We start from the raw sequence: 14180 nt of genomic DNA on the forward strand, positions 1-14180 counted from the left end.
AAAGGTGAGGGTTTGCCAGGGACATAGTGTGGGGACTCCCCAGGAGAGGACAGGGGGACTGGAGGGAGGGTGTCTGTGTCCCAGGTCTGAGTGCAAAGCTCCAGGTCATCCATGTCACCTGCGGTGGAGTCTGAGCATGCGTGTGCATCCGAGTCCTGCATGCCATTGTGCCCGAGAGCGAGCCTGTAGCCCGTGTCATGTGCCCCGTGTCAGTGTCCCTGTGCGTTCGTGTCCCTGTGTCAGTTGCCTCCGGGTGTGTCTGAATGAGGGTCATCCTGTGCTTCCTGGTGCCCGCCAACAGGGGGCGCCCAGCCCAATGCACACGCGGAGCTCCCCAAAGCGGGGCGGGGCGGGGCGGGGCGGGGGCCCTCCTTCGAGCCCACTCTGCGGAGGGACAGGCTGAGGCCGGGAGGTGGGGGTGGGTCTGCGTCACCACCTCCGGAGGCCTTTCCTGTGGGGGAGGGCCGGGCCGTCACGTGGGCCTGACAGCTGGGCAGGGGGTGCTGGTGGCTGTGCGTCCCGGGGCTCCGCTCCGAGCGGCGCTGAGACCCCGGCTGCTCCGCCCGCGCCCCGGGCTGCTCCGCGGCCGCACCATGTTCTCCAGGAAGAAGCGCGAACTCATGAAAACCCCTTCCATCTCGAAGAAGAACCGGGCGGGAAGCCCCAGCCCGCAGCCCTCAGCGGTGAGTGCGCCTTTCTGGGAGGAGGAGCGGGTGGGCACCTGGGAGCAGCAGGGGGACAGGGTGCTCCGGTGCGGGGCGGGCACGTGCTGGGCCTGCGATGGGGGCTCACGCCAGCCACAGCCCCCACCCCCGGCGGGACCAGCCGGCACCCTGGCATGGGGCTCATGGCAGGCGTCCTTTGGGTGGCCATTGCCTCCCTCATCTGGCCCGGGCTGGCTGCGGGGCGCAGGGAGTGGGTGGCGGTGCCAGGGTGGGGGCAGCACCTGCTTGTGGGGTCCGTAGGGTGGGGCTCGGGATTTGGGGTCCGGTGCTGTGGGATGTGAGAGCTGTGGCACAGCGGAGTGTCTAACAGGACCCCTGGGTGTAGGCCCTCCGGGGCCCCGGGGGTGTACGCAGTTTCGTAGTGTTTATGGGACTCGGGGGTCTCCAGGAATTGACGGAGGAGTCTTTACTAGGGGTGAGGTGCGTCTGCCACAGCCTGAGGGGGGCTACAGGGTCTGGGACCCTCTTCTGGCCCGCCCTCCCCCACCAGGAAGTGGGGTACCCGCACCCCGCAGGCCCCGCCCCTGGCTGTGGTTTGGGTAGACGTTGTTTGTGAAAGCTCTGGGGAAGAGGATGTTGGGTAACAGGTGTGGGTGGGGCATGGCCCCAAATCTCAGCCCTCTGACCTCTGGCCTATGACCCTCATGGGGTCAGGCTGAAGACCCCACCCCCAGACCCCACTCCACTTTTGAAGGAACTAAGGTAGTACCTGGGCCAGAGCACCTGCCTTACCCCCACACACCCACCCACCCACCCACCTCCAGGAGCTGCCCAGGAAAGACGGGGCCGACGCTGTGCACCAGGGACCCGGCCTGGAGCCGCCGAGTGTGCCCCCCAACGCCAAGGCCACGGGCACGCTCAAGAGGCCCACGAGCCTGAGCCGCCACGCCAGCGCCGCCGGCTTCCCTCTGCCCGGCGCCGGCTCCTGGACGCTGGGCCGGAGCCACCGGAGCCCGCTGACGGCGGCCAGCCCCGCCGAGCCGCCCGCCGAGGGGCCCTGGCCCGATGGCGTGGAGGACATCTCCCAGCTCCTGGTGGACGTGGCCCGCTTCGCCGAGGGCCTGGAGAAGCTCAAGGAGTACGTCCTGCATGACGGTGAGCGGCAGGGACCGGAGCCGGGGGAGGCTGAGGAGACACAGCTATCCCGCCCGTGGGCTGCGGCGAGGTGGAGAGGGGGCGCGGGAGGCTCCGAGGGCCACAGGGAGGCTGTATGGAGGAGACCGCTGCCGCTGGGGCTTCCGGGGACGGGTAGGAGTTCGGCGGGGACAGGAGGGAGAGGTGTTGAAGCAGAGGAGGCGCGTGCGCACTGGCTCAGAAACGTGCAGTGGAGCTGTGTTTGGAGGCACGCGATGGGCTGGTATGTGAAGTTGTGAAGTGAAGGTGTTGAGGACGTCAGGGGGAAGGATCTTGGACGTTATCCTGCGCGCAGTGGGATCCACAGAAGGCGTTAGCGCAGAGGTCAGGTTTGTGTGTTGGGCCGAGGTGGGCTAGAGGCCGGCCGAGGGCCGCTGGAGACCAGTCAGAGGGACGGACAGGGGCAGGACAGCATGTGAGCTGCAGGAGTGAGCGGCTTGTGGGATGGCAGTTCCGTTTTCTCCTCCACAAGACTGACAGCCTGGCTTCCTGCTGAGTTATTTTCATCTGTTTCCTGTTTGTCCCTGGCAGCCCTGCCAGGCACCTCAGCCCAGGCAGGCACAGCACCTTGTGTGCTGCCTGCTCCTCCCGGAAACCACAGTGCCAAGACTGCACCAAGTGCTCTGACCAGCTCGCGTTGCCCCGGGCACCCATTTTACAGATGGGAAAACTAAGGCCAGGAGTGGGCACTGAGCTCCGGCTCACCCAGCCAAGGAGGGGTCAGGGCCAGATCCAGCCTCAGCCGCAGTGGCCTCTGTGTCCTCAGGGCGCTCATGAGGGGCTCTGTGTGGAGGCCCAGCCCCTTCTGGGTGGGAGTGGGAACCCCTAAGGTTATCTGGTCACAGAGGCAGGGCCTGAGCTCTTTCCTGGGGAAACTCGCTAATCTCGGTTCCTTTCCTATTCTGGCACTTCCTTGGAGGCCTGGCCTGGGTGGGGCTGAGTCCTGGAGGCGGTTGGGATAGGGTTGGGGACACACTTCATTATGCCTCGGCACGTCCTGGGCCTGGGGAGGAGACTGGGGCCGAGGGGATGTGGGTTTGGATCCTGTGCTGCCCCTGCTTGTCCAGCTGTGAGACCTGCACCAGCTGCCTCAGGTGTCTTATCTGTGAATCAGGACAAGGACATGCTCAGGGCTTGTGGTCGCCCTGATTCACAGATAAGACACCGGAGGCTCAGAGTGACTGTCTCCGGGTGTTCGCCGCTACTGTGTGTTGTCTTGGGGACCAGTATGCTGCTGTGAGGGACCCCGAGGTGAAGGGACGGGGCAGGGTGCGGGGCCCAGCCCTCGGGGAGCACGTGGCGCTTGGGGACGCGGCGGCCGCCGCACCGGGCTTGGCCGGGCCCGCTCAGCGTGTCCGGGCTCCGCTGGAGTCGGCTTCCCCGGCGTCAGCTTCCCGGAGCGGGTGCTGCAGGGGCCGGTGGCTGCGGCCAGGCAGCGCGAGGGGCGAGGGGCCAGGTGTGCAGACGGGATGTCCCAGGAAGGGGCTGGCCTGGCCTCCCCCAGCGTCTTCCCTGGGCTCCTGAGCCCCTGGATGCCTCTGAGTTGGCGTCAGTGTCAGGACCCCTTAGGTTTCAAGGCACGGGGCCATCCAAAGGGGTCCCCACTGCTGACTTATGTTCCGCGCAGGCCCACCAGGCACAGGGACAGAGGTCACCCCAGCCAGTTCCCAGGCCTCCTGGGTCTCAGCACCTAGTTGTCCCTTCCCCTCACATGCACTGCTACGGTTTTGTTTTTATTGTGTGTTTGCACACACTGCTCTGCCTGCACGTGCTGCTTTTCAGAAGAGAGCATTTAAAACCACACTTCTGCCCTAACTGGTTTGGCTCAGTGGATAGAACATCAGCCTGAGGACTGAAAGGTCTCAGGTTTGATTCCAGTCAAGGGCATGGACCTTGGTTCCCGGCACATCCCCAGTGTGGGGTGTGCAGGAGGCAGCTGATTGATGTTCCTCTTTCATCGATGTTTCTAATTCTCTATTCCTCTCCCTTCCTCTCTGTAAAAAATCAATAATATAAATAAAATAAAGCCACAGTTCTCAGACACAGAGCTAACCTTGACCCCTTTTGCTCCCTCACTGACTAGGGTTCCCCTTTGCCCTTGAGATAAAGCCAGGCAGGGTCCTTCTGTGTGGCGTTCTTGCCCCACATACAGTGTGGGTGGAAAAGCTGTGTGATCCCTGAGAACTGACTTTCCCTCTCAGTGCTTCAGTTTCCTCATCTGCAAAATGGGGGTGCTGACAGTGCCTGTGTCATGGGGCGGCTGCTGGGAGGGTGTGAGGTGTGAGCTAACAGGGGGCTTGAGGCCTGGTCTCCAGGCAGGCTGGGAGGGGAGGGAGCTGGAGAGAGCCTTGAGCAGCCCTGAAGGGTTGGGGCCGGGGAGGGACCAGGTGGGCTGCCTGGAGGAGGAGGTACAGGACAAGCAGTTTCCTTTCTGGAGGGATGAGGAAAGTGTTCCGAGCAGCAGGGACTGCCGAGGCCAAGGTCTGGCCTCTGTTGGCCCGGCCAGCAGCCCAGAGAGGGTCAGTGCCCCCTGACGTCCCAGAGTAAGCCTCGGGCAGCTGCCCCTCCCACCTCTGCCTCGGTTTCCCCGCCTGGGGACCGGATCTTTGCGGAGCGCGTGGGCAGGTCTTCTCCGGGGCCACCCCGCCCTCCCTGCTCACCCCCGCTCTGCCCAGCAGACCTCCTGGAGGCCCGCCGGCCCCTGGCCCACGAGTGCCTGGGCGAGGCCCTGCGAGTGATGCGCCAGGTCATCTCCAAGTACCCGCTGCTGAACACCGTGGAGACGCTCACCGCCGCCGGCACCCTCATCGCCAAGGTCAAAGGTCAGCCGGCCGGCCAGAGCAGCCAGGGCGCTCCCCTGACGGGCTTCCTGGAGGGGGGATGGCTGAGGCGGGTGCTGGAGGACGGATAGGCGTTGGGTGGGCACACGTGCTCCGATGACTCCCCTGGGCTCAGGGCCCCCTCAGTGAGTTGTGGGGGCGCACATCCCAGTGAGCCCAGCCTCCCCGTCCTCGTCTCCGCCCGCCAGCCTTCCATTACGAGTGCAACAACGAGGCCGACAAGCAGGAGTTTGAGAAGGCCCTGGAGACCATCGCCGTCTCCTTCAGCAGCACGTGAGCGCGGCCGGGGGCGGGAGCAGGGTGTGCGGGGCCCTGGAACCTCGGATACTGACACCCCGACCCTGCAGCGTGTCCGAGTTCCTCATGGGCGAAGTGGACAGCAGCACCCTCCTGTCGGTGCCCCCCGGGGACCCGAGCCAGGTGAGCCGGGGTGGCCGCCTCTGCCTGGGGCGGGGATGGTCTCCTGATGGGTGGGCCGCACCTGGGACCCAGCGCAGGGTGGGACTCACCGGACTCCCCCACAGTCCATGGAGAACCTGTACGGACAGGGCAGTGAGGGCGCCCCCCCCAGCGCCGAGGACTGCGAGGCCGGTGAGTCTGAGCCAGCACGCCGGGCGGGCGGGCATCTGCCGGGATGGCGGGTGAGGGCAGGGGCTGGGACGGAGGGGTGCTGGGGCTGGAGCCGGGGCTGAGGGCCGCTCTGCAGGCTGCCTGCTGCCCGAGGAGGTGGACATGCTGCTGCAGCGCTGCGAGGGGGGCGTGGACGTGGCCTTGAACTACGCCAAGAACATGGCCAAGTACATGAAGGACATCATTGGCTACCTGGAGAAGCGGAGCGCCCTGGGTGAGTGCTGGCCAGGGGGAGATCTGCCGGGGACCCCTCCCCTCACGTACCCCTTGCTCACTCCCCACTCCCCTCCCCGCCGCCCTGCAGAGATGGACTTTGCCAAAGGCCTGCAGAAGATTGTCCAAAACTGCAGACAGAGCGTCATGCAGGAGGTGGGGCCCCGTGCCCGGGTGTGAGTCCCTGCCACTGAGGAGGCCAGAGGAAGGGCTCCCTGTCTGTGCTGTGGTGGTGGCTGCGGGAACCCGAGGGAAGCAGGGAGGGCCTCCCGAGGGCCTGCGTGCCGACCCAGCCCTCTAACTGCCGCCTCTCCAACAGCCCCACATGCCCCTCCTGTCCATCTACTCGCTGGCCCTGGAGCAGGACCTGGAGTTTGGCCACTGCATGGTGCAGGCGGTGAGCACGCTGCAGACCCAGACCTTCATGCAGGTGAGCTGCCCCCCGGGGCTGGGCTGGGGGCGGTCACCGGGGCCTCCTGCTCACGGCCCATCTCGCCCCAGCCCCTGAACCTGCGGCGGCTTGAGCACGAGAAGCGCAGGAAGGAAATCAAGGAGTCCTGGCACCGCGCCCAGAGGAAGCTGGTACCTCGGGAGGCGGGCGGGCAGGGTGGGCGGGCTGGCCTCTGAGCTGGTGCAGTCCCAGGCATGGACCTACACCGTACTGTGGTGCCTCCTGTACATTCGGTGACCTCTCACTGAGCACCTGTTCTGGTCTCTCAGACTCACCCCACAGCCAGAGGTGTGCTCCACCTCCACCCACCCTCCTCCCTTTTCCAGGCCCCTTACAGGTGCTTAGCTGCGGAGATCATGTGACTTATTTCACTAAATCTCTGTTGATGGGTACTTTAGTTGTTGCTGTTTCAAACCCACTGCTGTGATAGGCCTGTGCCCTCTTTCGGATTTGTGATCCAAGCATTTATTTCATATTTTTGCCTGTAAGGGCTGGGTTGGGATGTGAGTGTATGAGAGCCCCCTCGAACCAGAGCTGCACTCCCCCCGCCCCATGTGAAGCTCGGTCCGTATCTTTTGCTCCCTTTGGATTGGATTGTGGTCTGTTTCTTTTCTTTAAAAAAAAAAAAAAAAAAAAAAAATATATATATATATATATATATATATATATATATATATATATATCATTGATTTTTCAGAGAGAGGAAGGGAGAGGGACAGAGAGTTAGAAACATCGATGAGAGAAACATTGATCAGCTGCCTCCTGCACAACCCCCACTGGGGATGTGTCCGCAACCAAGATACATGCCCTTGACCGGAATCAAACCTGGGACCTTTTAGTCCACAGGCTGACGCTCTATCCACTGAGCCAAACCGGTTTCTGCTGTGGTCTGTTTCTTATTGATTTGGCAGAGCTCTTTACATATTAAAGAACTCAGCCTCTGATAGTTAAGATCAGCCCCCCCCTTGGCCTATTTTACCAGGTAGAAACCTGTGATTGCCAGCAGTAGTCTTTTCTTTTGTTAATCCTCGCCGAAGATATTTTTCCATTGATTTTTACAGAGAGTAGTAAGGGAGGGATGGAGAGAGAGGGGCAGGGAGAGAAACATCCATGTGAGAGAGATACATCAATTGGTTGCCTCTTGCACAGGTCCCAACTGGGGTCAGGTATTGAATCTGCAATTAAGATATGTGCCCTTGCCTGGGAATCAAACCCATGATCCTTTGGTGCATGGGCCGACGCTCTAAGCATTAAACAACATGGACAGAGCAATAGCCTTTTCTTTTATGGTTTCTGGATTTTGTGTCTTGCATCGAAATTTTTTATTTAAAAAATTCCCCCACGGTTTCTCCTAGCACCTATACCAGTTCTTTACGCTTAAGCCTCTGAAGGTGCAGGCTGCAAGGTGTGGCCCCAGAAGGCCCCTGGGTTTTGACTAACTGCCTTCCTGCCCACTCAGAGGGTGCTTGACTTCCTGCCTGGGCGGCTGCACTGTTCTCTGCGCGAGGGGAAGTGAGAGAGCGTGTGCGTCACCGGCCGCTGACGGGGGTGGGGATAGGTGTCGGCTGATGCGGCTGTGCCTCGTTCAGAGCTTAGCTCTGCCTCCGCTCCCCGGTCTGCAATGGGCACACCACATGCCAGTTCCTCCTGGGGCCCCATCATAGGTGTCGCCTCCCTTCCTCCTGTCAGTTCTTGGGCAGGTGCCTGTTTGCCCACTGGGCCGTGGGCTGTCACCAGGGGACACGGGTGGTGGTGGTGCCTGACTCGGTCCGGCTGCAGGAGTGGAAGTGGGGAAAGCCAGGACACAGCTCAGCTGAAGCACAGTTTGGAAATGGTCTCTCTGCTCCCACGCCCACAGCAAGAGGCAGAGTCCAACCTCCGCAAGGCCAAGCAGGGCTACGTGCAGCGCTGCGAGGACCACGACAAGGCCCGCCTGCTGGTGGCCAAGACGGAGGAGGAGCAGGCGGGCACGGGGCCCGGGGCCGGGGGCACCGTCTCCAAGGCCCTGGACAAGCGGCGGCGCCTGGAGGAGGAGGCCAAGAACAAGGTGGGTGTGAGCGGGAGGCGGCGTGGAGGGAGGCCAGCGGGGCCGTTCCTGACGCACCGCGTCGAGTCTCCCGCCCCCGGGCCTTCGCCTGGGCGGTGCGCCTGCCGGCGGTTCCTGTGTGGGTCTTGAATCCCAGGCTGAGGGTCTCTGTGCCCCGTGCCCACCCCAGGCGGAGGAAGCCATGGCCACATACCGCACGTGTGTGGCGGACGCCAAGACACAGAAGCAGGAGCTGGAGGACACCAAGGTGACGGCGCTTCGACAGATCCAGGAGGTCATCCGGCAGAGCGACCAGACCATCAAGTCGGTGGGTGCCAGGCGCCCGCTCCCGTGCTCTGGCCGCTGGCAGGCCGCACAGCTGCCTGTGCGAACCGCTGACCTCGCTGCCTGCGCCCTCTCTGCCAGGCTACCATCTCCTACTACCAGATGATGCACATGCAGACGGCCCCGCTGCCCGTGCACTTCCAGATGCTGTGCGAGAGCAGCAAGCTCTACGACCCGGGCCAGCAGTACGCCTCCCACGTGCGCCAGCTGCAGCGGGACGAGGAGCCTGACGTGCACTATGACTTTGAGCCTCACGTCCCCACCAGCAACTGGTACGGCCGCGTGCATGTGCCCTGGGAGCCGGCTCCGCAGGAGATGGGGCGAGCACCATGCCTCTCTGACCCCATCATGGCTCCTCCTCCCGGCTCCCATCCCCACCAGGTCCCCTGTCATGCGTGCCCGGAAAGGCAGCTTCAACGTTGGTGACGCTGCGGAAGCTGCTAGTGGCCCCCCTGATGAAGGCGGACCCGGCGAGGGGCTGCTTGCCAAGGAGCGCAGGGGTGAGTGCCCAGTGGGGGTGGGTGCCTGGCAGGATTGTGGGGTGGGTGAGGCCTCCCTCCAGCCCTTCGCAGCCCCACCCAGCCCTTCACTAGATGCCCCATTCTGCAGGTGGGCGTGGACACCAGGTGCACAAGTCATGGCCAATGTCCATGCCAGACTCTGATGGCAGTCTGGACCCCAGCCCTGGCTCAGGTGAAGGACCTGCCCTGCTGGCTGGGGACAGAGCTCACCATGTGGCCAGGGTGATGGAGAGGGCCCTTGGGGGAGCAGCGGGCCCACCAGATGCCGCTCCCTCTGGGTTTGGGGGATCTGACACCCCCGTCTCCTGCTCAGGGGACTTTAAGAAGTTTGAACGGATGTCGTCCAGCGGCACCATGTCATCCAACGAGGAGCTGGAGGACCAGGAGGGCAGTGCAGGGGCGTCAGCCTTTGAGCAGGGTAAGGGGCCTCTGACCCCGGCAGTAAGGGGCGAGGGGGCTTAGACTCTGCCTGTGGGCCTGGTCCTAACCTGCCTTGGCGACAACGACCACCTGTCCCACCCCCAGGTGACCTCAACGGCATGACCCCTGAGCTTCCAGTGGCTGTGCCCAGCGGGCCCTTCCGCCACATGGGCCTTTCCAAGGCAGCCCGAACTCACCGGCTCCGGAAGCTCCGCTCGCCAGCCAAGTGCCGGGAGTGCAACAGCTACGTCTACTTCCACGGCGCCGAGTGCGAGGAGGTGAGCGGGCCGGGGATGGCTGGGCGGCCCCGGGGACACGGGACTCGGAGTGGCCATCGGGACCGTGCTTCCAGAAGCTGCCCTGTGGGGAGTGGGTCATGAGGGCTTCCGAGAGGGGCGGGGACCCAGGCTCTCTGCCTCTGTGCACGGCCCCCAGTGCTGCCTGGCCTGCCACAAGAAGTGTCTGGAGACCCTGGCCATCCAGTGTGGACACAAGAAGCTTCAGGGCCGCCTGCAGCTCTTTGGACAGGACTTCGGCCAGGCAGCCCGTGGCACCCCCGACGGCGTGCCCTTCATTGTCAAGAAGTGTGTGTGTGAGATCGAGCGGCGGGCTCTGCGCACCAAGGTGAGTGCTGTGGGGCGGCAGCAGGGCTCCCTCCTAGCAGCACAGGGAGGGGAGGCGGGTGAGGCCGAGGCTGACGTGGACCCCTCAGGGCATATACCGGGTGAACGGGGTGAAGACGCGGGTGGAGAAGCTGTGCCAGGCCTTCGAAAACGGCAAGGAGCTGGTGGAGCTGTCGCAGGCCTCACCCCACGACATCAGCAACGTCCTTAAACTCTACCTGCGCCAGGTGAGCCCCACGGGGGACGAGCAGATTCCGGGCAGGACCTGTGCCTGGCAGGGGCAGGGCTGCTTGGGTAGTGGGCTGCCAGGCCAGGGATGTGGCCAGGATCTGCAGGAGCAGATCTGGTTATGGGTTGGGGTGGGACCAGCCAGGGAAGGACAGGAGGGGACCAGGCCAGGATCACTGATGACACCCGCCCCTCCCCATCCCCATCCCCACCTGTCACTCGGCAGCTGCCTGAGCCACTCATCTCCTTCCGCCTGTACCACGAACTCGTGGGGCTGGCCAAGGACAGCCTGAAGGCAGAGGCCGAGGCGAAGGCGGCGTCCCGGGGTTGCCCGGATACGGCCGAGAGCGAGGCCGTGGCCATGGCCATGGTGGGCCGGCTGCGGGAGCTCCTGCGGGACCTGCCACCCGAGAACAGGGCCTCGCTGCAGTACCTGCTGCAGCACCTGCGCAGGTGAGGTCCGCCAGGCAGGGGCCAGGGCGGCTGGGCCAGGGCGCCACTCTCACCTGTTTCTGCACCCCGACTCCTCAGGATCGTGGAGGTAGAACAGGACAACAAGATGACCCCCGGGAATCTCGGCATCGTGTTCGGGCCCACGCTGCTCCGGCCACGGCCCACGGAGGCCACCGTGTCCCTCTCCTCCCTGGTGGATTACCCCCACCAGGCCCGCGTCGTGGAGACCCTCATCACCCACTACGAGCTGGTCTTTGAGGAGAAGCCTGAAGAGAATAGTGGTCAGGTGAGGTGGCAGGTGGATCAGGGGAAGGTGCAAGGGTCTGCTCATGGGGGGATGCAGACTGGGGAGGACCGGAGGTGTCTGGTCTCCAGGGGCAGCCTCCGAGGGATCTTTTAAGCAAAGTGTGGGCTCAAATCTGGGGGACACCACTCAGTGCAGAGGCTTCGGCTTGTCCTGTGCCCTCCAGCCAGCCCCTTGGGTGGGTCCAACTTGCTACTTCACCTGGCTGCTGGGTTTAATTTTAAGCCAACAGTTTTTGTTTCTGCAGGCTTTGGTGTCCAAGCAGCCTCCTGCTCTAGTGTGTGTGTGTGTGTGTGTGTGTGTGTGTGTGTGTGTGTGTATATATATATATATATATACACACACACATTTTAAGTCTTGCCTGAGGATATGTTTATTTCAGAGAGGAAGGGAAAGGGAGAAAGATCAATGAGAATCATTCATTGGCTGCCTCCTGCATGCCCCCTACAGGGAGATGGAGCCTGCGACTCTTTTCTTAGAGAAACATCGATGTGAGAAACATCAATCAGTTGTGTCTCATACACACCCTGACTGGGAATTAAATCCACAATTTTTTCGTGTACAAGACAGTGCTCCAACCAACTGAGCCACCTGGCCAGGGCCCTGCTCTAGCATTCAGCCCCTTTGCCTGGAGTCTTTATCTTAATGCATCTCTTGGGGTTTGGGCAACAGGTCCCTAGTCTCTGAAGGCATGATTGGGTGTGGCCTCAGGACCAGTGTCCTTGCTGGCTGAGGGTGTGGGGAAGGAGGCCACTGCCAGAGCTGCTGCCCCGGCTGGAAGAGCTCAATCATGACATGGGAGCGGGGCCCTCAGCCTCGGATGCAGCGGGTGGTGACAACTGTTAGAGGCTTAAAAAATGTAGCTCATTGATATTCAATTGGAAAAAAAAAAATGTAGCTCATTTACACGACAGAAATGGAGCTTGGGTGGGCTGGACTCCAGGCCCCTCCCTGACTCCCCTGCCACCCCTGCAGTATGGGACGCCCACCCAGCGGGCTGAGGTGCTGCTCCAGGTCCCCTACTCGGAAGCCAGTGAGGGGACTGCCTTCCCCCTGCAGGAAGAGGCTGAGGACAGAGACCCAGGTGAGTGGATCAGCCTAGGGAGCTCAATGGGCAACACCTCTCCCTGTCCCTGTCCCTCCCCCCCCTCTCTCATGTCTCTACCTCTGCCTCTCCCTCTCACAGGCTTATCAGAATCCCATGTTCCCTCCAACGACTCTGACTCAGAATTGGAGGAGGCCCCAGAGCTGCTGTCCCCGGCAGAGGGGGAAGCCTTGCACCGCCTCAGCTTCTTGGAGAAGCAGAGCAGTGAGGCCAGCGTGGAGGAGGCTGGGGACAGCGGCAGTGAGGAGCAGCTGGGGCGCTCGGCTGGGGAGGACGGTGACTGGGAGGGGCTGTCCCAGTACAACACCAACCAGTGCAACAATGTTGCTGCGATGAAGCCCTGTGACAGGCATGTCATAGGAGGCACTGGCCCAGGGAGCAGGCCAGAGTTCGTCTAGCTGGGACCTTGGGTGGCCTGTGCTGTGGCTGGGGGCCGAGCACCACCCCATTCCTGGCTCCTGTCACTGTGGATGTGCCCAGGCCTGGCCATTCTGTGCCGAGGCTGCAATGGCCACAGTGGTGAGGGCATCCACAGCCACCTTTTCCACAAGCTCCAGGACAAGTCCATGGTCCAGCCCAGTGCCCTTGGCATGACCCGCTTGGCTGAGCTGGGGCCTTGGCACTCAGGAGTCACCGTGGGGCTTTGTGGAGAGGAACTGCCTGAGTGACCCCAACGTTCTGCTCTGGGCTGGCCATCCCTTGGACCTGTCCTGACCTATAACTTTTGGTTGCTGGGCTGTGTAAGGCCACTCTGATAGCCGGACAAATGTCAGGGACCAGATGGCAGAATCGGGTTTGGATACCTGGGACTCAGGTACATGGCGGGGTCTCCCTTTACACGTGTGTGTATTTTGCTTAAAATAAAGTTGTTGCCCAGCCAGTGTGGCTCAGTGGTTGAGTGTTGACCCATGAACCAGGAGGCCACATTCCAATTCCAGCTCAGGGCACATGCCCAGATTGTGGGCTCAGTTCCCAGTAGGGAGCATGCAGGAGGCAGCCGATAGATGTTTACCTCTCACTGATGTTTCTATCTCGCTCCCTCTCCCTTCCTCTCTGAAATCAATAAAAATGCAAATTTTAAAAGGCGAAAGATTTATGTGATCTGAAGAGAAACCAGAGCATATTTTAAAAAAACATTTAAAATACAGTTGTTAATCTGAGTGGCAACTTGGGGCTGGGGACACGGGGGTTCCTTTGCTTCCGCACTGGGGAGGGTGTGAGGAAGGAAAGTCCACCCCAAATGGCCCGGTGAGTGTGTGAGCCCAGGGGCCTTTGAGGCCAGCTGTGCAAACATGCAGATGTTAGATAACCACTACCTCACATGGACGCTGCTCGGCTCTATCCCGCAGCTCTTCCAGAAGATGAAAACTCTTCATCTGTGCTGTACCAGCTGCATTTCCTTTTTTAAAAACGTATTGAGAAAACTAAAAATGGGCCGAAACCGGTTTGGCTCAGTGGATAGAGCGTCGGCCTGGGGACTGAAAGGTCCCAGGTTCGATTCCGGAAAAGGGCATGTACCTTGATTGTGAGATCATCCCCAGTAGGGGGAGTGCAAGAGGCAGCTGATCGATGATTCTCATCGATGTTTCTGACTCTCTATCCCTCTCTCTTCCTCTCTGTAAAAAATCAATAAAATATATATTAAAAAAACAAAAAAAACTAAAAATGGAACTCCCATTTGACTCAGTGACCCCACTTCTAGGAATATATCCCAAGAAACTAGAAACACCAATCAGAAAGGATATATGCACCCCTATGTTCATAGCAGCACCATTTACCATAGCTAAGATTGAGTAACACCCTACTAGTAAGTGCCCATCAGCAGATGAGTGGATTAAAAATCTGTGATACATCTACACCAGCGTTTTTCAACCGCTGTTCCGCGGGAGATGTTGCCTGGTGTGCCGTAGGTGCAAACAAGACAAGAATTTTATAATTTTTCACTATTTTGTTTACTTAATATTTCATAATAAAGTAATTATAAAATACTTTCTTTGTGTTTGATTCCTATTCAAGAGAATTACTTTATATATAGTCAATATAGGCACAGAGTTAAATTTTTTAACATTTTCTAATGGTGGTGTGCCTCGTGATTTTTTTCATGAAACAAGTGTGCCTTTGCCCAAAAAAGGTTGAAAAACACTGATCTACACAATGGAATA

The 14180-nt window shown here is 60.8% G+C and overlaps 1 protein-coding gene across 2 annotated transcripts; it reads left to right on the forward strand.

Annotated features, from left to right (window-relative positions):
• The first annotated feature begins 395 nt into the window (after positions 1–395).
• On the forward strand, positions 396–12899 carry ARHGAP45 (Rho GTPase activating protein 45). Of its 2 annotated transcripts, XM_084886373.1 has the most exons (23): positions 396–683; positions 1490–1820; positions 4538–4681; positions 4888–4972; positions 5047–5119; positions 5224–5290; positions 5406–5543; positions 5634–5698; positions 5862–5972; positions 6044–6124; positions 7852–8040; positions 8210–8347; positions 8446–8636; positions 8746–8864; positions 8974–9057; positions 9199–9303; positions 9411–9583; positions 9741–9929; positions 10018–10155; positions 10383–10609; positions 10688–10895; positions 11889–11997; positions 12100–12899. In XM_084886373.1, exons 1-23 carry the CDS (start codon positions 594–596, stop codon positions 12414–12416), a joined length of 3372 nt encoding a protein of 1123 aa, XP_084742499.1. In that variant the 5' UTR covers positions 396–593; the 3' UTR covers positions 12417–12899. The 2 variants fall into 2 exon arrangements, with proteins under 2 accessions (XP_084742499.1, XP_084742500.1); XM_084886374.1 differs by lacking the exon at positions 8974–9057.
• The last annotated feature ends 1281 nt before the right edge of the window (positions 12900–14180 follow it).

Source organism: Pipistrellus hanaki (genome assembly GCF_964339955.1).
Source record: "Pipistrellus hanaki genome assembly, chromosome: 5".
NCBI lineage: Eukaryota > Metazoa > Chordata > Mammalia > Chiroptera > Vespertilionidae > Pipistrellus > Pipistrellus hanaki.

What these genes read in the sequence shown, in the direction of transcription:
- ARHGAP45 (XM_084886373.1), top strand. Translation starts at nt 594, where the DNA reads ATGTTCTCCAGGAAGAAGCGCGAACTCATGAAAACCCCTTCCATCTCG. An exon ending in GGAGTACGTCCTGCATGACG is followed by an intron (nt 1,821 to 4,537) that starts GTGAGCGGCAGG and finishes TCTGCCCAGCAG; the next exon opens with ACCTCCTGGAGGCCCGCCGG. An exon ending in ACGGCGCCGAGTGCGAGGAG is followed by an intron (nt 9,584 to 9,740) that starts GTGAGCGGGCCG and finishes CACGGCCCCCAG; the next exon opens with TGCTGCCTGGCCTGCCACAA.